Below are 23,105 nucleotides of genomic sequence, written 5' to 3'. Positions count from 1 at the left end.
TTGGCATGTAAGCTAACGACAACAAAACTTTTTCTAACATCCGTGAGTAACAAAGCCTGAACAGGATATCACAGGTTCACCCTTCTCATTGGTTGAAAATGGCCTTCATGTTTGTACATCGCCATCTGTTGCTTTGGCATTGTACTACATGTATATTACATCAGTGTTAAACCACTGTGTGAGCGGCCCGGAGCGGATTGGAGCGGAGGAGAACTCTCGCTCCGGACGTCGCGCCGACCCATTTTAAAACCCACTCCTCGCTCACGTCAAAACCGCCCGCTCCGCTCCCCGCGCCGCTCACGCTCCGATCCGCTCACATGCACTGGCACCCCCACAGCCGTAGCTATAACCACTTAATGTCAAGGCTCTCATCCACATTCATTAATTTTCTCCCCCCGCTCTCTCTCCCATGATTTCAGAATCCCGGAAGTGTTGCTGTGGTCTATTCACTGGGGAAAAACATTTATTTTGTCCAGTGAACCCAAAGTAACGAGTCCATTGTTTTGAATTGGGTCAGAATCAGGCCACGTGAGCGGATCGGCGCGGCCGAGAAATCCGCTCTTCGCTCTTTAAAGCTTGGTCCGCTCCGCTAATCGCTCATGTTGACCCCGCCCCCAAGTCGCTCTCCGCTCGCTCCCCGCTCACCTTGAATCGAGCGCTCCCCGCGCCAGATCGCTCGGCAGTTTTTTTTTTTTTTTTTTGGAGCATGGTGTAAATTAGCTCAAACTACAACAGTCTACACCCCCTGGGCCCCTTAACAATTGTTTGTATTGAGCCGCATTGTAATTGTACCCATTCTGCAATGTTAAATAACGTTGTTTATCCATTCACTAGCTCTATTAAGCGATGATAGGCTAGCCGAGCCACAATGCTATGGTCGCTGCCATTAACGTTAGCATGTAAGCTAACGTCAACAACAATGGCGTCGATACTTTTTCTAACAGGAGTGAGTGAAGGAGGAGGAGTGAAGCCTGAACAGGATATCACAGGTTCACCCTTCTCATTGGTTGAAAATGGCCTTCATGTTTGTACATCGCCATCTGTTGCTTTGGCATTGTACTGCATGTATATTACATCAACAGTGTTAAACCACTGTGAGCGGCCCGGAGTGGATTGGAGCGGAGGAGAACTCTCGCTCCGGACGTCGCGCCGACTCATTTTAAAACCCACTCCTCGCTCACGTCAAAACCGGCCGCTCCGCGCCCCGCGCCGCTCACGCTCCGATCCGCTCACATGCACTGGTCAGAATAGTACTTAGTTTTGACTAAAACATGTAGTTTAGTGTTCAGTGTCTGTATTTGTAATGAAATGGTAGTTTTCTTTCTCAACATTTAAACTGAACAGCCATCAACTTTCTCAGCCTTCAACATTATTTAATCTGTAAGCATCATTCAGAGCTCATTTACAATGAGAAATACAGTACAAGACAAATATAATAAATACAAAAAAAGGAAATATAGAAACAAAGTCAATCAATTAAAAATGGATAATTTAAAATAATTTAAAAACTGCAGACTGGTGAAGGGGTTTGCTATTAAAGATTTAAACTGACCAATAGATACTAATGAATCCTCCTGATTCTCCTCCAGATTCCGGACCACATGTTCTTCCACACCGACTACCGGCCTCTCATCCGTGACGCCAATAACTTCGTCCTGGACGAGCAGACGCAGCAGGCCCCGCATCTCATGCCTCCTCCGTTCCTGGTGGACGTCGACGGGAATCCCCACCCGCCTCGCTTCCAGCGCCTGGTGCCGGGCAGGGAGAACTGCAAGGAGGAGCAGCTGGTACCCCAGCTGGGCTATGTGGCTAACAGTAAAGAAAAAATTCCTTTATTGATCCCTTGAGGAAATTCTGGCATCATATCTGGAGGGGGAATGGAGGTACATGTATGGGCAGGGTAATAGCAGAAAGACATGAATATAGGCAATACAATTAGATCTCAATATAAAGATATAAGAGAAACTGTAAACCATATTATTAACTCTGAATATAAAAATATGAGAAACATAAACAACTTTGTCTAAACAAAGGTGCAAACAAAGGATTAGGATTATTAACGGACAATCCTTTTTGACAATGGATTTTGAATAGGGTTCATAGTAGGGCTGTCACGATTCGTCGACCGTGTCAACGTTATCGACTGAAATTGTCGATTTGCATATTCATGATTGACTCATCGTATTGTTGTTACTTGTATGCCTTCTGTAACTGAGGGGTACAATTCCCTGACTGTATTGATAAGTATGGTATCATTAAACCACTACCGTCTTATGTACATTCCTACTGGCCATACAGTACACAGGTATCTAATGATGAACACTTCCCACAATGACTCGGTTCCACACAAAACTGGATTTAAGTATTTATTAGCAGTAATGATAGTACATAATATACTTTACTTTAGATGCGCTTATAAGGCAAAGGAATGTGCGTAGGCAAATCAATAACGTATGTCCATTCTCATATTACGCAGGAGATAATAATACAACCTGAATCTTAGGAATTATATATATGGTACACTAGTAATATAGCGGGAGATACTGGTAGGGTCCCCCCGGTTGTAAGCCAGCAAGGGTAGAGGATTTGTCGGTAGTAGAGTCTGGGTCAACGATGATAAGGAGACTCCAAGTTAGGGATGGGTATCGTTAGGATTTTATCGATACTACTACTCTTATCGATACTGCTTAACGGTTCGGTACTTTATCGATACTCTTATCGGTTCTTTTTGGTTATTTTTTTGCAAGAAAAAAAGACAATTAATTAAGAACAGAATCAACATTGCTTTATTATTTATAAATACAACTTTATAAATAAGTATTATAAATAAATATAATTTCTTCAGCAACAGCAGCAGCAATGTTCTTTTATATAACTTTATAAATAAATATAATAAATTAATATAATTTCTTCAGCAACAGCAGCAACAATGTTTTAAATGTGTCTGACTCTGAATTATAGACTTTTTATAATAAACAACAAATGCAAAAGGCTAACAGAACTGTGACACTCGTTCACCCTATCCTCTGTCATCCTTCCTCTAGCTGCTAGGGAGAAAGGACTTTGGGTGGTGGAGGGAGGTAGAGGGAGGATGTGTGGTGGCCCTGGGCTCACTGGGCTGGGACATAGTGGCTGACGCCTCAGCTTGACGATCTATAAAAAGTTTAGATTGTAGTATTTGTAGCTAAACAATTGTTTTGTTTATTAGCCTATTTGTAATAATTCGTTATTAGCCTAGGCAACTCCGTATCTTGGGTTACGGCTGCAGTATGCAGATGGAACACTGCGCGCAAGGCAGTCGAATACGCGCATTTCTGCACACTAATATCATGTTTTGCCAACAGATGTTTTGATAAATTGATTTGCTCGTATTGCCACCCTTACTGGCAAATGTTTTGTTGCACTTGTGGCAACGTGCATTGTCGGCATTGACCCTTGTAAAGTATATCCATACTTTAGAACGCTTTGCTCTATCCGCCATGATCACGACTCAGTGCATGCAGAGCTGCTGTCTGTGTGCCGCGCGCTATAGCACGGGGCGTCGGGGAGCAATTTCATTAAGGAGTACCCGTATATAGTACCCGTATGTCTATGTGTAGCACTAGCGAGCGACTCGCGAGGAGTGTGTGTAATAATTGACTCGCTGGCTGCGGCTCGCTTCTCGTGCAGAGACAGAGAGAGGATCGTTCGCAACTTTTAAATAATAATAATAATAATAATAATAATAATAATAATAATAATTTCTCTAGAGTATCGATAGCAGTACCGAGGACGTCAGAGCTTATAAATACTCCGGTATTTTCTAATATAGTACCGGTTCCCGTTTAAAACCGGGGTCCGGGGGGCATCCCTACTCCAAGTACAGGAGACGGTGCAATAAGATCTTGATCCGCAGACTAATACAGCTGTTCTCCGTAGCATGCAGCTCCACATGGAAGAAAGCTAGCCGGCCTCAGGCTTCTGAGAGGCGGACTCGACGTGGCTCCTCACAGGGTAAATCCCACACAATTGTGGGTGTCGGCGATTCTCCGCTCCATTAATTACAGGACCAAAAGCAAATATAATCCAGCCGAAAAGGGCTATGCAGTCGTCGGTAGGTTATCCAGTGTACATAATCCACACGGTCCTCGTCTAGGGCCCCTCGGGTGAAAGCGCCATGGTAAGCAGCCCAGCCTGGATAAGCACTCTAGCTGGTACGAGGAAACGTTGGTGATGCTGGTCACTGTAGAACGGTAGCCGCACGATACACTATACACAAATAGACTATTACTGACTTAATAGAATCGGTCGAACTCGACGGTACAGCGTTAAACTCTGACACTTCAGTTATTAATTCGCACGCGGTCTCAATGCTCTATTTGGGGCCAAACAGGCCATACTTCACCGCACGTTGTATCGTGGGTGAGGCTTCAACTTATTGGGTAACTCTTCACTTCTGACTAAGTGCTTCTGTATTCACCTGCGCCGTATTTATACGTTAGGTGAACAAACTAGTACCAGCTTTATTCCTGTCTCATATCCTTGCGCAGAACCGTTCATGTCCAGGCAAGTCCCCGGCGGTGACTTTGAACCAGACCTTGGAGGTATGGCCATGGCGCTTGGTGGACCGCTGTCCAATAGGAGAATGAAATATTATGGTCTGTACTAGGCTAAAGGGATATTCCGTGTATATGTACAAGGAATATACAAGGGATATCAAACGATATACAAATATTATGCAATATATATCAATCAATAAATATATATATTCGGTTTAATCTGATCCTTCGTAACACCTTCTGTGGTGGAAATGGCAGAACTTTAAAGTCATAACATGCACAACGTGTAATCTAATCACATCACGTTCAAAATATAAAGAACTTCTCTTAAACCACTATTCGTGATTCTGCCTAGAGCCAGGACTCGGCAGTGTGCGTTTCACTCGCATTTGATAACTTCCGCGTTTCACGTCAACTCCAGCTGGAAGGGAGGGGTTGAGCCTGATACGCCCCCACCTCCAATTTTAGAAGCTCTTCACCCCTGCGTTCTTACAGCCTGTGACAACTCCTCTTGTGAGTCTCACTGTTAAACTCCGCGAGCAACAGGTCCATTAAATGCCTCTAACATGCTTTACATCCTCGTCATTCCTGTATGCTCACGTCGCGGTAAAAACCTCAACTAACGTTAGCTGCTAACTAAGCTAAGCTAAATAGCTCACAGACAAAGGAGAAATTTGTTTGTGGAGTTCAAATAGTGAGGAAAAGGAGGGGGGGGGGGCTGAACCCATCTCTCTCTCTCTCCCTCCCTCTCTGTTCAATGATGATGATCAAAGTAGTCAAAAGTTACACTATAAAAACGAACTGGATAGTGGATGATAATAAATATTTCACTTCATTAGCAAAAATATTGTAAAATCATTAAGTCTGCTATAAGCTATTCTCCCTCTCTCTTGTGTATGTGTATACATTTACTATAGGCTACTCTTTTTGACATGGATTAGGCTAATTGGCTTTAACAATCCTGATTCCTGAGCCTAGTTTATTCAAAAGGAAGATATTGATTTAACTACGTATATAGCCTGTATAAAATTTTTTATTTTAATTAGGGATGTCCCGATCGCGTTTTTTGCTCCCGATCCGATCCCGATCATGTGATTTTGAGTGTCGATACCGATCTTTCCCGATCCGATCTTTCACATTAGTAACCAATTTGACGCATTTTTGTCAGAAACTGGCGAAGCGAGACAAAGCCCCTCCATTCACATCCCCAGCAGCAGTAGCAACTTCTATCAGCATGTGACTTGTAACACCAGAGGCGGTAACATTTTAGACCACTGTTACACGCAATTCAAGGGTGGATACAAGTCTCAGGCTGCTAGTGGCTTCGGGAAATCTGATCATGCGGCCATCTTGCTTTCTCCAAAGTACAAACAAAAAATCAAGAGCACACCGGTAGTCTCGCGAGAGGTGCAGAAATGGGCTGTGGCGTCAGAGGAGACGCTCCAAGCTGCGCTTGAGTGCACAGACTGGAGCGTGTTCCGCGACACAGATAACATTAATGTCTACCCGGAGACAGTGCTGGACTTTGTTCGTACTTTGGTGGAAGAAACAATCCCCACTACCACAATTAAAGTTTACCCAAATCAAAAACCCTGGGTAGACAAATCCGTCCGTGAAGCTCTGAAAGTGCGCACCAAAGCATACAACGACGGCCTGGTGGCAGGCAACATGAATGACCACAAGGTGGCGCGATACAACGTAAGGAGGACAGTAATGGAGGCAAAACGGCGCTACAGGGATAAAATTGAACTCCAGTTTGAACAGGCTGACTCCAGAGCTATGTGGCGGGCTCAAAACGATGACCGACTACAAAGGCACCTCCCTCAAACTGAACAGTGACATCTCCTTAGCAAATGACCTCAATACCTTCTATGCGAGGTTTGATGCTGGTAATAACAACACCAGCCCACAAGCCACGGGGGGGGGGGGTCTGCTGCTGATGGAGACTCAGTGTTCAGGGTAACAGAGCATGAGGTGAGGCCGACCTTTAAAAAAAGTGAATATCAGGAAGGCAGCAGGACCGGACGGCATCCCCGGCCGCGTCCTAAAAGTCTGTGCCGACCAACTGGCCCCGGTATTCACTGACATATTTAACCTGTCCTTAGAACAGGCTGTCATCCCCACCTGCCTGAAGAAGTCCACTATTATCCCTGTACCCAAAAAATCCAAGCCTGCTTGCCTCAACGACTACCGCCCTGTAGCTCTCACCTCCATAGCCATGAAGTGCTTTGAGAAGCTAGTAAAGGGCTACATCTGCTCCTCCCTCCCCATCAACCTGGACCCCCTGCAATTTGCATACCGCCCCAACAGGTCCACGGAGGACGCCATAGCCCATGTGCTGCACACAGCAGCATCACACCTGGACAAGAGGAAGGGGAACTATGTGAGAATGCTATTCATTGACTACAGCTCGGCATTCAATACCATAGTCTCCTCCAAACTCATAGCCAAGCTCAGGGACCTGGGCTTGAACTATGACCTCTGCCAGTGGGTCTTGGACTTCCTGACGGGCAGACCCCAGGTGGTGAGAGCAGGCAACTGCACCTCCTCATCCATCACCCTCAACATAGGGGCCCCCCAGGGCTGTGTTCTGAGTCCCCTCCTCTACTCCCTGTACACACACGACTGTGTGGCTCAGCGGAGTAGCAACACAATCATCAAATTTGCTGACGACACAGTGGTGGTGGGCCTGATCTCTGCAAACGACGAGAGGGCCTACCTGGAAGAGGTCAAGGTCCTGGCGGGATGGTGCCAGGAAAACAGCCTCTCCCTGAACGTCAGCAAAACAAAGGAGATGATTGTGGACTTCAGGAGGTCGGGGGTCAAGGACTACAGCCCCCTCAGCATCGACGGGGCACCGGTTGAGAGAGTGAACAGCTTTAAGTACCTCGGAGCCTACATATCCGAGGACTTGACATGGACCACACACATTGACAGTGTTGTGAAGAAGGCACGACAACGCCTCTACTTCCTCAGGCGCCTAAGGAAGTTCCAAGTCAGTCAGAAGATCATTAAGAACTTCTACTCATGTACAATAGAGAGCATCCTGACTGGCAACATCACCTCCTGGTTTGGGAATAGCACTGCACAAGACCGAAGCAGACTACAAAGAGTGACACGTTCAGCCGAACGCACAATTGGAGGGGGGCTCCCCACCCTCCAGAACATTTACAACAAGCGGTGCAGGGGCAAGGCTAAGAGAATCATTAAGGACTCCAGCCACCCGAACAACTGCCTCTTTGAACTGCTGCGGTCAGGCAAGCGATACCGGAGTCTCAAGGCGAGCACAGAAAGACTCAGAAGAAGCTTCTATCCCCAGGCCATCAGGCTGCTCAACGAACAATGAACACTACACAACAACCATCAAACGCACATAGCACACACATCCACACGCACACACTCACTTTAAACAAACACACTGTAGCACCCACTCCCCACACTTTATATTTATTGATAAAGGATTTGCACTACAACTCGTACACCTTACTGTAAATTGTACCTAAATTGTACCTCATCCCATTTCTGCTTTGCACTATATAGTATTGTATATTAGTACACTGCATAGTATATTGTATATTATATGGTAACTCGGTTACGTCTATTCTGCATCGAACATTGTACATATGTCTATACTGAACACTGACCTCATTTTCTACTTCTAATTTACATGCTATACTATGTTATTTGATACTTATCTTGTCTAGCACAGTCTCTGGAGCATAACAGTATGTATAAAAGTATTCTGTACTTCTGTATGACAACTATTAAAGAAACTTGAAACTTGAAACAACTATTCTTAAATCATGACCACGTCAACTAGATTAGAATAATTTTTAATTGTAGTTCAGTTTCACAACAAGAGACTGATGAAAAAACGGGAGTGTGAAATAACGTTACAGGTAAAGAACATAAAATGATATTGTGGTAAAGAAAGATTGCTAGCTAACGTTAGCTGGTTTATTAATAGCTAGCTAATGTTACCTAGCCTAAGTGCCTCACGCCAGTTAGCTTGTTAGCGAACGACACAAGCTTAGTTAGCTTGCAGAGTCATGAAAGATTCACTGCGACGGCTCTTTTAGCTAACGCTAGCTATACATTACAGTAGCATCACTTCACTGTCTGCCGAGCTAGCGTTCGATACCATGCAAGCTAACATGGGTAACGCTAACGCTAGCTGCAAGGTAGCTCATATATTGACGCTAGCATATAGCCCCAGTCGAGCGTGGCGGCTTGCATTACATTCACCATACGAGAAATATTCAAAGTTTCAATCCGTTTGTGCATTTAGTATACATTCACAGTGTTCGACTTACGTAATGATTTGCTCCATTTTGGCTGAAACGCAGACTAATAATCCTCACAAAGCGAATGTTATCAATATCTAGGTGAACTTTCTTCATTCAAACGAGGCATTCAAAACAGCTGTTTGGCACCAGACGTCCCCCATTCCTTTGCTCGCTCTAGTCACATAGCGTTTAACGCACGTGGAACGTCCGCCTTGCAAACATTGCAACTGGCTATATTGGACTGGCTTTGGTTTCAATTTTATAATGCTTCCAAACTTCTGACATTTTGCCTAGCTGCTCCGAATCATCAGGTGGACATAACCTGCCCGTGTTTACTTGCGGGAGCAACACGTTGTGAGGTCTGCTATTTTCGGTATAAGTCACTGTCGTGCGACGGTGTAAATAAAAGGAAATTCATTTGTTTTGGCAAATTCTTCTGCTCTGTGTGACAATAAATAAATGAATGATATGTAATTTAAAACTAAGGACTCAGTATGAGTTTAAGACGTAAACATGGTCATGTTTGTTGAATAAAAGAAACGTTATTTTTATTTTTTATTTTTTACTCCCGATAAAATTAAAGAAAATAATCCCAGATCCTCTGAAAATCGAATCGGGACATCCCTAATTTTAATCGTATCTCCTGTGCTGGCACAAGCACTACCATAGCGTGGAGTGGAACGATAACACACAATACATATAATAATTCATGGATATATACTAAAAAGCTATTTATAATTTTTGGCCGGTAAAAAAATCTTTCTGGCTGGTAGTTTAAAAAAAATAATCTAAAGTAAAAAAAAGTATATTTTCTTCCCTGTTCTTCAGCATTTAGCTACAGGCATGGATACATTGTATGTAATGATAAACAATGTCATAGTAACTGGTGGGTGTTATATTATTTCAAGATAATAAAGGAGCGATAATGAGTGGCGGCACGGTGGTTAACACTGTCGCCTCACAGCAAGAAGGTCCAGGGTTTGATTCCCGCTTGGGGACCAGGTTTCCATGATGCCAGGTACTCAGGTGGGGTATCTCCCAGGCCTTTCTGTGTGGAGTTTGCATGTTCTCCCCGTGCTCGCAAGGGTTTCCCCCCCCGATAAGATAAACCCAATGCAAAAACATGCACAACAGATCGCTAACGCTGTGGCGTCCTTGACGAAGACTGACAGGAGCACTTGGATTGGTCCCCGGGGCGCGGCTCACGTTGGCGCCCTATCTGCTCCCGGCTGCCCATGGGGGGAAGGACAACGGGATGGGAAAAGTGCAGAGAGACATTTCATCTGCGACTCAGTGCGTGTGTGTGTGTGTGTGTGTTCCTGTGGGTCGCCCATCTCGCGCGTGTGTGTTAAAACTGCATGACAAATAAAGACTTCTAGTCTTCCACACTACACAGCATTTACAGACATAAATAAACTTCATGGATCATCTCCTACTCTGGGTATTCAGTAGGTGGTGTCAGGGAGGCAACTACCCATGTGACCTGAGGATAGTAGTAAAACATTTTGAAATATTAAATTGCAAATGGAATTAATTGTTGTGGTTTTTCTGGTAAATTAATAGTTTAGATGAATAGACTAATCGATAAAATAATAATAATAAAACTGATGAATTGATAACAAAATAATCGTTAGTGACGGCCCTAGTTCATAGGCGTTAACACATTCTGTGCCACGCAGTTTGCCCATCTTATACCACTCTCTGCCAGTGGTGTAAGCTTATGGAGTCGCTCACCTTCTTTGCAGGGCTATAACTTTTAAAATATTATAGCTATATCGACATTCAACATCGGGTATATATCGTTCCGGATGTGGAACGTTATATTTTTCCATTCATACATTGTCGTGTTAGTACCGTCGTGAATATAAGTATGTTTTTAGAGTGTAGAGCAGTAATTCCTAGAACTATAGGCCCAGACGCATATTATACATAATCTATTGGTGTTTCGTTCCTATACACGCTATATTAAAAAATTCAAATGCATATGCTCGGTATACATTATCCTCAATCATGCGTGAAGGAAAGGGGGGGGGGGTCGTTTATGATTCCTTGATTGTCAGTAACGGCTTTCTTTAGTACGACATCATACGTTGATCAGATGGATTGCAATGAAATAAATGGACAATCGAGCTGGAATTAACGTTAGATTCCTCTTAGCTGTGGCCGATGAGTCTGGAGGAAAAATATTCCAATTTGATTTCGATCTGCTAGATCCATTTTCCGTTTGTATGACTCAATAAACGCCGAAAGCATATTGATTCTTGTGTCTCGAAAGTGATCCAATGCACTCAAGTGTTTGTCTGGATCAACATAACAAGATAGCTCTGCCGGAACATTTTCCCCGATGCACAGAGCGCCACATCCGGTTTAGAGTGGAGTGCAACTTGCCCGAAATCCACCAGGCGGCAGTATTGAGGCGTTGAAATATCAGACTGAGTCCAGCTGGCTCCCCGAGCCTTGCTTGATGATTTATGAATGCCAATAGCGAATAAAGGAAATAACGATCATAAAAACGAGTTAACTTGTTGTTGGCGCTCAACGATTGGGGGCCAATAACGAGTTAACTTGTTAATGGCGCAGAATGTGTTAAGGTTTTCTCCGATGTGACGGACGCTTCAACCCTTTAAAAAAACCTACATGGATTTAGTAAATGTTGACACATTGGCTCGGATCTGCTTTATGTTTATTTGTCTTCTTTCTTTTACATGAAATATAAAACAAAACATGACAACATACAATAATAAGAATAGACATGACTTCACAGGACAATAATAATACTAACAATGGCTGGGATCTGCTTCTTGTTGCCTAGGTGATGGAGAGGTGGTCGAGCAGGTCCTCGGCCAGCAGACGGCAGAGGGGGGTCAAGATGAGAGCCCACTAGACGACCTCATCAGGCGGCTTCAGAACGAGCAGGATGAGCAGCAGAACGCAGGGTCTCCTGAAGATGACGCGGGTACGTTTTAAAGGGACTGTTAATCTCAGTTATAACAAGATTATGTCAGTAAGGCAGTTTTATGTTTATCAGGGTTCGCACAAGGTCCTTGAAGTGCTTAAAGTGCTTGATTAAAAAAAACTCCTGGGCCTGGAATTCCTTAACCATTTGGTTGCCGAAAACGTAGAACTACGTTTCTGTCGCCCGATCGTTGACTGCCGGAAACGTAGATCTACGTTTTTCTCACAGTATTTCTTTTATTCGCTATTGCCATTCATAATTCAGCGGGGCACCTTGTGCATGCTGTACTGAATGTGTCTGAGCTGGCAGACGGTCTAATACCGCCCTCTAACGCCTTCGGCCATTATTGCACCCCGTTAGAAACGGGTTTGTTTCTTTTCTCTACCGAGCTGCGGTGTGGGGGCGGGTCCTAAACACTCCGGCAAAACACACGCTTGTAGGGATGGTTTGGACTACTGACCACGCCCGCCCGTTGTGTCTGCAATGCTCAATTTGCATTTGCATTACAATTTGCAATTTGCATTACATCAGCGGCGCAACGGTCTAAATCACATTGCATGCTTGCACGAGGAAGGATAATAATTATGATCTAATGTTGATTTCAGGAAGATCCGATAATCAGGCGAAAAATGACAGCGTGTTTATTGAATTACACAAAAACGCAGTTTTCGCGTCTTTTCCCTGGTATGACTCAGAAGCAACCAAACTATATTCATATTCAAAACGGTAGAAAACGTAAATGTGCGGATGAGAAAAATAATCTGTTTTTTGCACGTTGACCAGAAGCAACTCACTGACGCTCGACGGCGTTATTAGACCCATAGCTATACTATAAAATATAGGTTTAGCTCTACAAACTACAACTACGTTTACATGGGGTTAATGGACGGTAAGGAAGGGGTCACTTCCAGGAAGGGGCGTGGCACTCAATGTGTTAACTGGTTCTGCGCCAATATATACTCGTTATTGGCCGCCAATCTAATAACGCCAACAACGAGTTTACTAGTTTTTATGATCGTTATCTCCTTTATTCGCTATTGGCATTCATAATTCATCCAGCAAGGCTCCGGGAGCCAGCTGGACTCGCAACCCCTCAATATCACCGCCTGGTGGATTTCGGGCGAGTTGCACTCCACTCTAAACCGGATGTGGCGCTCTGTGCATCGGGAAAAATTTTCCGGCAGAGCAAACCCGTTACGTGGACAAACACCTCGAGTGCATTGGATCGCTTTCGAGACTCAAGAATCAATATGCTTTCGGCGTTTATTGCGTTGTACAAACGGAAAATGGATCTAGCAGATCGAAATCAAATAATTGGAATTTTTTTTCTCCAGACTCATTGGCCACAGGTAAGAGGAATCTAACGTTAATTCCAGCTCGATTGTGCATTTATTTAATTGCAATCCATCTGATCGATGTATGATGTCGTTCTAAAGAAAGCCGCTACTGACGATCAAGGAATCATAAACGACCCCACTCCCCCCCCCCCCCCCCCCCCCTTTTCCTTCACGCATGATGGAGCATAATGTATAGCGATCATATTCATTTGAATTTTTTTATATAGCGTGTATAGTAACGAAACGCCAATCGATTATGTATAATATGCGTCGGGGCCTATAACTCGCGTTCTAGGAATTACTGCTCTACACTCTAAAAAAATTATTATATTCACGACGGTACTAACACGACAATGTATGAATGGGAAAATATAACGTTCCCACATCCGGATCGATAGATACCCGATGTTGAATGGGCCATAGTAATGTCGATATAGCTATAATATTTTAAAAGTTATAGCCCTGCAAAGAAGGTGAGCGACTCCATAGGGTTACAGCACTGGCAGAGAGTGGTATAAGATAGGCAAACTGCGTAGCAGACAATGTGTTAAACAGCCAATTTTTTAACAAAGTGCTTAAAAAGTCCTTGAAATTCAAATCAACCATTTGCATTGAACGTTTTGTTCATCCATGATAAAATAGTTCTGAATCAAGAAATATAATTTTTATCTAAAGTGTAACTAATTGTCGGTTTTAAGCCATAAATATTGGATATGATTTTCTTTAAAAAAAAATAAGAGAACTGCATTTAAATGCCCTTTTTAAAATGAAATATAGTGCTTGGGAAAGTACTTGAAAGTCCTTGAATTTCATTTTGCAATGTCTGTGGGAACCCTGTTATATGTGATGAGGCTTTTGTTTTGGGTGGAAAAAAGTATGTTTACAGTGGTTGACTTGCAGCCATCTAGTGGTCAGAAAAGATATTGCTGCTTGAATTATCTGCTTTCCAAGCTCATTTGCAGGAGGAGCTGATTTGGAGAGGATTCCTTGTGCTCCTTATAATTGCTTCAAACACAATCTTCTGGCAAATTTAATATGTTTCATATTTGCAATTCCTTGGTGCAGATTTCCATTGCTACATAGAGTAATATGCAGTGGATACTAGAGGATTTGGTTGTTAACCCTTTCAGTGCCACGGATGACATATCTCGTTTTATCAGCCCCCCCACTGAGTGCCCACGACGATTATTATCGTTAATTCTTTTTATTAGCGATCTGAATTCATATTTCATCAACCGACTCTCCCGTTGGTACACCAGCTCCTACAGGAGCTCAGATTCGAAAAAAGCGCCCCCTATCGTCTATCCCTGTGTAACTGCAGGTCAGTCGCTTAGACCTGGGATCTGTAGAGGCGGAGCCTTGTTCTGGCAAGCCGTCTGATGAACATGGAAGTGATCGCGGGACGGAAATCAGCCTGGAATATATATTTACAGAAGCCAATAATCGATCAATAAGCGTGAGCGATATTTGGAATGGCGATCAGGAATTGGAATAATCTTTTTGGAGAACATCTGATCTAAGGTAAGGAGTCTATGTTACCAGTCTTGGGGTAATCGGAGCTGTATTCGCTGAGATAACAGCGTGTCCCCTATGTGTGATGTGGCTGTTTGGCTGTGATCGCTGATGAGGAAATAAGAGAATCGATTTTTCAGCTCGCGTCTAGCGTGCATACGTACACATATACTATCGATAATCTAGCGTTTATTTGAAAACGATTCATAAATAGGCCGAAAAATGACAATGTGTCTAGTGTATTCTAGAATATTCCAGTAAATGTCTTATCATGGAATCTTTATATTTTCCTTGAAAACGAGGGCTTTTCAAAATGCTATAAAACGAAAATGAACCCATAAAAAAACAATCCGTTTCGACAATGTTGACTGCAAACAAGTCATTGATAAGCGACGGGCAAATTAGACACATAGCCATAATTTAAAACATAGATTAAGCGTTTTTAACGCTAACATTGAAGTGGATGGTGGCATTCAACAGGGTAAATCAACGTTAATCAAAGGCACTGAAAGTGTTAAAACGCACTCTGCTCATAATGTGCATTTCAGGGCCTTTTGTAGTTGGTGCCAAACACTTGAAATACGCCATATTTAATCCTTTTTATTTTTTTTTATCACTGAAGGGTACGTTATATTTAAAGTAGGGCTGTCAGTTTATCGCGTTAATTAGATTAATTAATTACACAGCAAATTATCGCGTTATGAAAATTTACAACAAAAAAAAACTATATATATATTTTTTTTATCATTCATTCCAAAAGAACGTAGAATACACATTTACAGACTTTTTCTTAATATGGTCCATTTGCATGTTCTTGGTATCTGATTCTAGCGACATATATGGATCTCAGGGAATGTATTCCCTGTGTCAGAAATACTGTGTCTGTTACTAGGCTTGAGTAAATTGTAATGAACCAAATGAGAATATCAATAAAACATTTGTTATCTTTGACTGTGAATAACACCATGCTAAAATTTACCAGACCTGAAAAATCTAAGCAAATTAATAAATGAAAGATGATTAAACAAGGTTTTGTAGATACACTACTGAATTCTGCCATCTGGACACATGCCATTTGAAATATGATTATAGAATATCAGGCCTAAAATGGTTATGCGATTAAAATGTGATTAATTAGATAAATTTTTTTAATCGCCTGACGGCACTAATTTAAAGGTAACTGGTTTCCCTCCCGTTTCCCAGCTGGCGAGGAGATGGGTCAGCAGAGTAGTGGGTCGGTGGAGGGGGTCTGGCAGATGCAACACAACGCCCTCCGTAGTCACATGGCCACCGAGAGGGACCTGCTGGCCTGGAGCCGGAGAGTGGTGGTGAACAAGCTTCCGCGTGGCAACTACAGGTGAGGATCACATTCAGAGTCGTGAACAGCACTATATAGGGATGATAAACAGGGTATCTGCGAGGTATTAAAAAGTCTTAAAGGGGACATGCATTGCTATTCCTTTCACTATTTGGGCAACTTTACACAATTCCTGTGAGTCTATGGAACACATTTTTTCCCAAAAATTCATTGTTTTATATTTTTAATCAATTACTCAAAAGCAAAAATGTTCGACTTCAAGATTCCAAGCTGTTTGGGCTGGGCTCCGCCCATAAGCGCTTTAAGTGACAGTCGCCCACACTCTGCGACTGGCACAGAGAGAGAGATGGAAAGATTGAGGGGGATACTAATTAATTTCGCCACGGGGGGCCATAATCCCACGGGACAATGCATTGGTAACTTGTTTCAAATGACAATATATACCGCTGTGAATATTATTGCACTGATCAGAATATGGGCGTGCGCGTGGGAGTCAAAGATATTTTGACAGTGATATCCCAGGGAGAAGACCCTCCATCAGCCCTGCGCGCACACACATTTACACACTCCTGCGCACGGTCCTCTCGCTCTCTCTCTACCAGGGAGAAGACCCTCCACGCTTGCCGGTCAGGTTGTGTGTAAAATGCGTGTGTTTGTGTTTCCCAGTGTGCCGGACAGGTTGTGTGTGTGTAAATGCGTGTGTGTTTGTGTTTCCCCGCACGCCGGTCAGGTTGTGTGTGTGTAAATGCGTGTGTGTTTGTTTCCCCGACAGAAGCTCCTGTCCCTCTCTATCTCTCCCTCTATCTCTCTCTCTCGCTCGCTCGTTCTGCCTCTCTCTGTCGGCACCCGCTTGAGGAAGTGCAGGTATTTCCACTTGCATGGTTGCGTTACAACCATATGCAGATCAGTGCCTTATTCACGTCAGCAAAACGTGAAAAAAAATCAGAATTACCTACTCACTGGGGGAGGATATTGTCTCAACTGAATTAGAGCAATCCGCCAAAATGGTAATTAGAGACACAGACCCATTGATACTAACCCCCCATTGCTATAAAACAATGCTAAACACTGGAAAAGGCCATTTATAAGACACGCAGCCTTTAAAGCAGTGGTTCTCAACTGGTCTAGCCTCGGGACCCAACATTTTCCTTAGTCATTAAGTCGCGACCCAAAATTTTTAACCACTATGATTTATGTAAAAAAAAAAATGCAGTAATACACAATCTTTCAAAACATGAAATAAATACAAAAAAGTGCAACTATTGCTAAAAATGAAATAAAATAATAATAAATAATGCTTCTTAGCAGATTTCTTAGCTTAACATAACACACCTAAATTTGGGGGAACTAATGGGATAACTGGGGTTGCAACAAAAGTGCAACTAGGGCTAAAAACCCAATGAAATTAAATAATATGCTTAGCAGATTTCTTAGCTTAACATAACAGACCTAAGTTTGGGGGAACTAATGGGATAACTGGGGTTGCATATATATGTGTGTGTGTATGTGTGCGCTGATCAGGAAATGAGAGAATAGATTTTTCAGCTCGCTTCTCTAGCGTGCATAAGTACATAATTATACTATCGATAATCTAGCGTTTATTTGAAAAATATTCATAAATAGGCCGAAAATGACAGTTTTTTGTGTATATTACAGTAAATGCCGTTTATCACGGAATCTTTATATTTTCCTGAAACTTTCAAGAAAACAAGGGCTTTTCAAAATGCTATAAAACGGAAATGAACAGATAAAAAAATATATATATATCCGCTTCGACAATGTTGACTGCAAACAAGTAATTGATAAGCGACAGGCAGATTAGACACATAGCCATAATTTAAGACATAGATTATGCGTTCACAACGCTATCATTGAAGTGGGTGCTGGCATGCAACCATGTTTTACCATGTGGCATCCAAAGTGTTAAATAGTTTCAAAATATGTCATTTCTGAAAATAAGTTACAAAAGTAAAAAATAAATAAAAGCGTTTTGGAAAATAGCTCTTTATTTGATTATCATAAAAAAGTGTTTTCTATACAGAGATATCGACATCGGTAAATATTAGGGATGCTCGATATTGGCTTTTTTACCGATACCGATATTCCGATATTGTCCAACTCTTAATTTCGATACCGATACCGATACCGATATCAACCGATACCGATATATGCAGGGTTTCCCCCCAAAAAAACGGAATAATTTCAGGTAATTAACTCTTTCAGTGCCACGCCTGGTTTTCCATTTTACCGCTTGAATGCCACCATCCGCGCCAATGTTAACGTTAATATCGCCTAATCTATGTTTTAAATTATGGCTATGTGTCTAATCTGCCCATCGCATTATCAAAGACTATTTTCCAGACAGTGCTGTGAAGGCAGATTGTTTTTTTATCGCGTCGTTGCCGTTTCAGAGCAGTTAGAAAAGCCCCCGTTTTGATATAAAAAACAGCTCATTCTGGAGCATTCTATGAAAATCGTCTTTTAGTGGAATATTCCACAACGTTGATATTCGTCGGCCTTTTTATGAATCATTTTCAAATAAACGCTAGATGATCAATATTATACGTGCACGCACGCACATTACGGCCGCGCGCGGATAATCGCCTCGTTGATTTCCTCTCGGAGTTTTACATTGAAACCGAAAGAAGACATTTCACAAAACAGCTTATAACTTCATCAAACTTACTCTGATTATCCTACCACTGATAACATAGAGTCCTTACCTGACATCAGATGGTATCCAACTGGTATATTCCAATTCCTGATCACCATTCGAAAAAATCGATACGTGTATGGATCCAACGCGACACAGTGGATCTCCATGATCCGCGGGGATCTGAGACTCCAGAATGAACTCTAGTAACCCCGGCTGGATCAGTGAACTGGAAAATGTGGAGTACCGGATTTTTTTCCCCATTCATTTTCATTGAGTCCATTCCAAAATCACTTATGTCATCTGGGAGACGACAGGGGGCGCTTTTTTCCACAGTGATCACCGGCGCAGCTCGGCAATACTGATGCAATAATTTTTCAGATCGCAAAAAAATAATAATAATAATAATAATTCCGAGAAATCTCGTGAGTGGCTAGCAACCACCTATAAAAAAACACGAGAAATCTCGTGAGTGGCACTGAAAGAGTTAATAATTTCACTGGATGCATTCAAAAGGCTTTCTAAATGTAAGCATTATCTGTGCAAAATATGATAATTAAAAAAGTAAAAATTAACATTACATATCTCTTGTTGTTGAATTAAACCAACATGCATACTTTTGACAATAAATAAAATAAGAATTGGTTCTTACTTGCTTGCCTGGGTAAATAAAGGTTAAATAAATGTAATTTTTTTTTTTTTTTTTTTTTTTTTTTTATACCGATATTTTCCGATATCACATTTTACTGCCGATATCGGCCGATAATATCGGTCGGCCGATAATATCAGACATCCCTAGTAAATATCGGTATCGGCCAGAACAGCAATATTAATATCGGTTATCGGTATCGGCCACAATTTTCACATCGGTGCATCACTAAACAAAATACTTCTCCAATAAGTGTTAAAGACTGGAAATTCCCTGTCTCTCTTAAAGGTCCCATGCATTATAAGGCCTTTTCCAGTGTTTAGCATTGTTTCCTAGCAATGGGGGATTATATCAATGTGGTCTGTGTCTCTAATTATCATATTGACTCATCAGTCTAGTCTCGAGTTCACGAGATCTTCCCTCACTCAACTAAGCCGTTCTGATTTGACTTTTGCTGACGTGAATAAGGCACTGGTTGAGCTTATTGTGATCTGATTGGCTCTGGTTGTAGTCACCGCCCACAATTCGCTCAACAGAGCGAGTGGATTACTTCCTCAAACTGGGTGCAGAGTCCGACAGACAGCAGAGAACGAGCGAGAGAGGGAGGGATATAGAGAGAGAGTTAGAGAGGGAGAGAGGGACCTCGCGCAGGAGTGTGTGTAAAAATGTGTGTGCGCCGTCTCTCCCTCGTCGGAGCATTTACACACAAACTTGACTGCGTGTGTGTCGGGGACGCATCTCTCCCCTCTCTGTCTGTCTCTCTCCCTCTCTCTGTCTGTCTCTGTCTCTCTCACTTGCTCGTTCTCTCTCTCGTATGCAGGGGAGGAAATTACCGTACTTTTCGCACTATAAGCCGCACCTGACTATAAGCCGCAGCAGCTAAATTGAATGATGTGTACATATATAAGCCGCACTGGACTATAAGCCGCAGGTGTTTTAATGTTTAATTACCATATGTAATTAGCATTGGGACACAATACTGTCGGACAAATAACAAGTATTAACTCATTTACAAGTTGTATTAAGTTTAGCAAATAAAGGAACAGATAAATAACATTTCAATGCAGTCAAAAAAGCTATATTTAGATGTTTACATTTTCGAGTTTGGTCACGTCGAGTCACATATAAGCCGCACCGTTATATAAGCCGCAGGGTCGAAAAATGGGGAAAAAAGCCGCGGCTTATAGTCCGAAAAGTACGGTAGGCCACTTTACAAATGCGAGTATTTTTTACGTTTGGCGAGTGATTCATGAAGACCACTCGCCAGTCTGGCGACTAAACAAAACATTTTGCAATCACAGTCACTGGCAAATGGTGCGAGTTCGCGCAGTGAAAGGGAGCACTCGCAAACGGATAACGTTAAACACAGCAGAAGATGGAAAACAGACAGACTGACCAACGGGGAACTGCATCCAACCCTAGTACAACCCTCGAGTATAAGTTAATATGGGCACATTTAAATCACAGAGGTGTAATGTTAGTCTATTGGAACTGTACAGTAGTTAGCTTCTAGTTAGCGTTTTAGCTATAGCTGCTTGCTAGCTAATGTTAGCCCCGTGTGCTCAAAGCAGCCAGCCCCATGTTAGCGTTATGACTATAATGTTTCCAAAAAAGCACCGGACTACGACTAAGGTTAGACATTTTATTTCATGCTCAAAAGCCCCTGGCTTGCACATCGCAGTCACGAAAGGGGCTAGCTCAACCAGTGCACAACAGCACACCAACCCAACTGACGTTACCACAACACTTGACGGTACTTCACAGCACTGTCGTAAGGCCACCGTGCCGTCTTAAAGGCACAGTGAACACCGTTGTGATGCCACTCAGATACATACACAACATTGACGCGGCTTGACAACCGAGGTTCAAAGTTAACTTGATTGATTGATTGAAAACTTTATTAACAGATTGCAGAATGGGTGCAATACAGTACGGCTCAATACACACAATTGTTAAGGGGATGCAGACCAGAGAAAGACTTTCGTCTTGTTTACATCAGGGTCCCCCATTTTCAATTCATTATAACATATGACATACACGACATACAGATAGACAGTACTGCTACATCTATACATTTCACATCTATCTATACACTTCACAACATACTTCGGTTTTTTTCTTTCACTGCCCAACCCAGTCCAAACATCTTTCACTGCCCAGTTCAGCCCAACCCAGTCCAGAATAGATCCCTCTTTCATGTTAATATGTTTTATGCTAATATTGTGAAGAGTAGAGACACGGTTATTAATGTTTTATGCTAATAAATATTTTAAAGAGTAGAGACACAGTGTGATTATTACTATGATTGAAAATCAATTTAGACGAAGACATAAAAAAAAGTAATTATCACAATTAGTGATTATTTTTTTGGCTGGTAAAAAATCAGATACTCGCCAGTTGTTAAAGAGTTAGTTTTCTCCCCTGCTCGTATGTATCACGCTGTGTGGGTGACTGTCACTCAAGGCGCTTATGGGCGGAGCCCAGCCAAATCAGCTTGAAATCTTGAACTAGAAAAATGCTGTTTTTGAGTACTTGATTAGAAATATAAAACAAACTTACAGATGTGTTCCATAGACTCACAGGAATTGTGTAAAGTTGCCCAAATAGTGAAAGGAATAGCAATGCATGTCCCCTTTAATAAAAAAATCCACAAAGTTAATCCACAGTCTGAGCTCAGCGTTAACCCTTTCACTGCAGCACCACCAAACGGTTAACCCTTTCACTGCAACAATACACAGAAGGTTAACCCTTTGACTGCCACACGACAGAAGGTTAACCCTTTACGACCGTTGGTTGTGTGATAGTAAAGGGTTAACCTTCTGTCATGTGGCAGTGAAAGGGTTAAGAGTGGAGCTGCTGTACATAATGGCATATGCTTCAAATTCCAAATGATACAAAACACTTTTATGTGCTCTAGTAAAACAACAACACAAACGGAGCTTCAGGTCCCTACTAGCTTCAGTACTATGGTTAAATTTAAATCTAAGAATTCATCGGAGCAATGGCAGGTGGAATGAAAGACTTCTTAAATATGTTTTTGGGGCTAGGGGAACTATAGCACCTTCCAGGTGGAAGCTTATGAAACTCACTATGAAGGGGATTTAAAGGATCAGACGATATTTGCTGAGCCTTGTCCCTATTCCGGAGTACATATAACTCTGACTTAGTTAGCTGTAAGGTTGCCACGGTTATGTTGAATTTCCCATGACTAATAAACTCATGACAACACCGATATTACTGGTGACGCCAGACATTTTACAAAATGGCGCTCAATATCTGTAGAGCGCTTAATTTGATCTTATGTAGTTATGCGGCTACATTGATCTGCTGTGTCTGTCCGTCTACATCTGTTTTCAATACATTTTCAATTATTGGTATCCATTTGTTGGACAGACGGTTCACGTTAGGTTCTAATTTGAAAATAAACTAACGGACCGTATTACCTTCAGTCACTTTTCTATCTGTTCGTTGACGGACAGATCAATGTAATGCATTGATCACATACTGCGCAAATATACTGCTGTTGGTCTGGACTGGTCCTCTGATCTCCTCTCCAGTCAAACATACTGTTGCTGGTCTGAACTGGTCCTCTGAGCTCCTCTCCAGTCAAACATACTGTTGCTGGTCTGAACTGGTCCTCTGAGCTCCTCTCCAGTCAAACATACTGTTGCTGGTCTGAACTGGTCCTCTGAGCTCCTCTCCAGTCAAACATACTGTTGCTGGTCTGAACTGGTCCTCTGAGCTCCTCTCCAGTCAAACATACTGTTGCTGGTCTGAACTGGTCCTCTGAGCTCCTCTCCAGTCAAACATACTGTTGCTGGTCTGAACTGGTCCTCTGAGCTCCTCTCTAGTCAAA

General features: G+C 42.4%; 1 protein-coding gene across 1 annotated transcript in view; it reads left to right on the top strand.

The window, feature by feature from the left end:
- brwd3 (bromodomain and WD repeat domain containing 3) overlaps positions 1–23,105 on the top strand; it is a 143,358-nt gene that overhangs the window by 53,153 nt on the left and 67,100 nt on the right. The window contains exons 17-19 of the mRNA XM_084320247.1: positions 1,590–1,815; positions 11,637–11,780; positions 15,833–15,986. Of these exons, the coding sequence (XP_084176373.1) occupies positions 1,590–1,815; positions 11,637–11,780; positions 15,833–15,986 (524 nt within the window). The remainder of the gene's footprint in view (positions 1–1,589; positions 1,816–11,636; positions 11,781–15,832; positions 15,987–23,105) is intronic.

The sequence above is a fragment of the Notolepis coatsorum genome (genome assembly GCF_963971535.1).
Source record: "Notolepis coatsorum genome assembly, chromosome: 8".
In the NCBI taxonomy this organism is placed as follows: Eukaryota; Metazoa; Chordata; class Actinopteri; order Aulopiformes; family Paralepididae; genus Notolepis; species Notolepis coatsorum.
The sequence above is the reverse complement of the archived record's forward strand: the minus strand, read 5'-3'. Positions and strand labels throughout refer to the sequence as shown.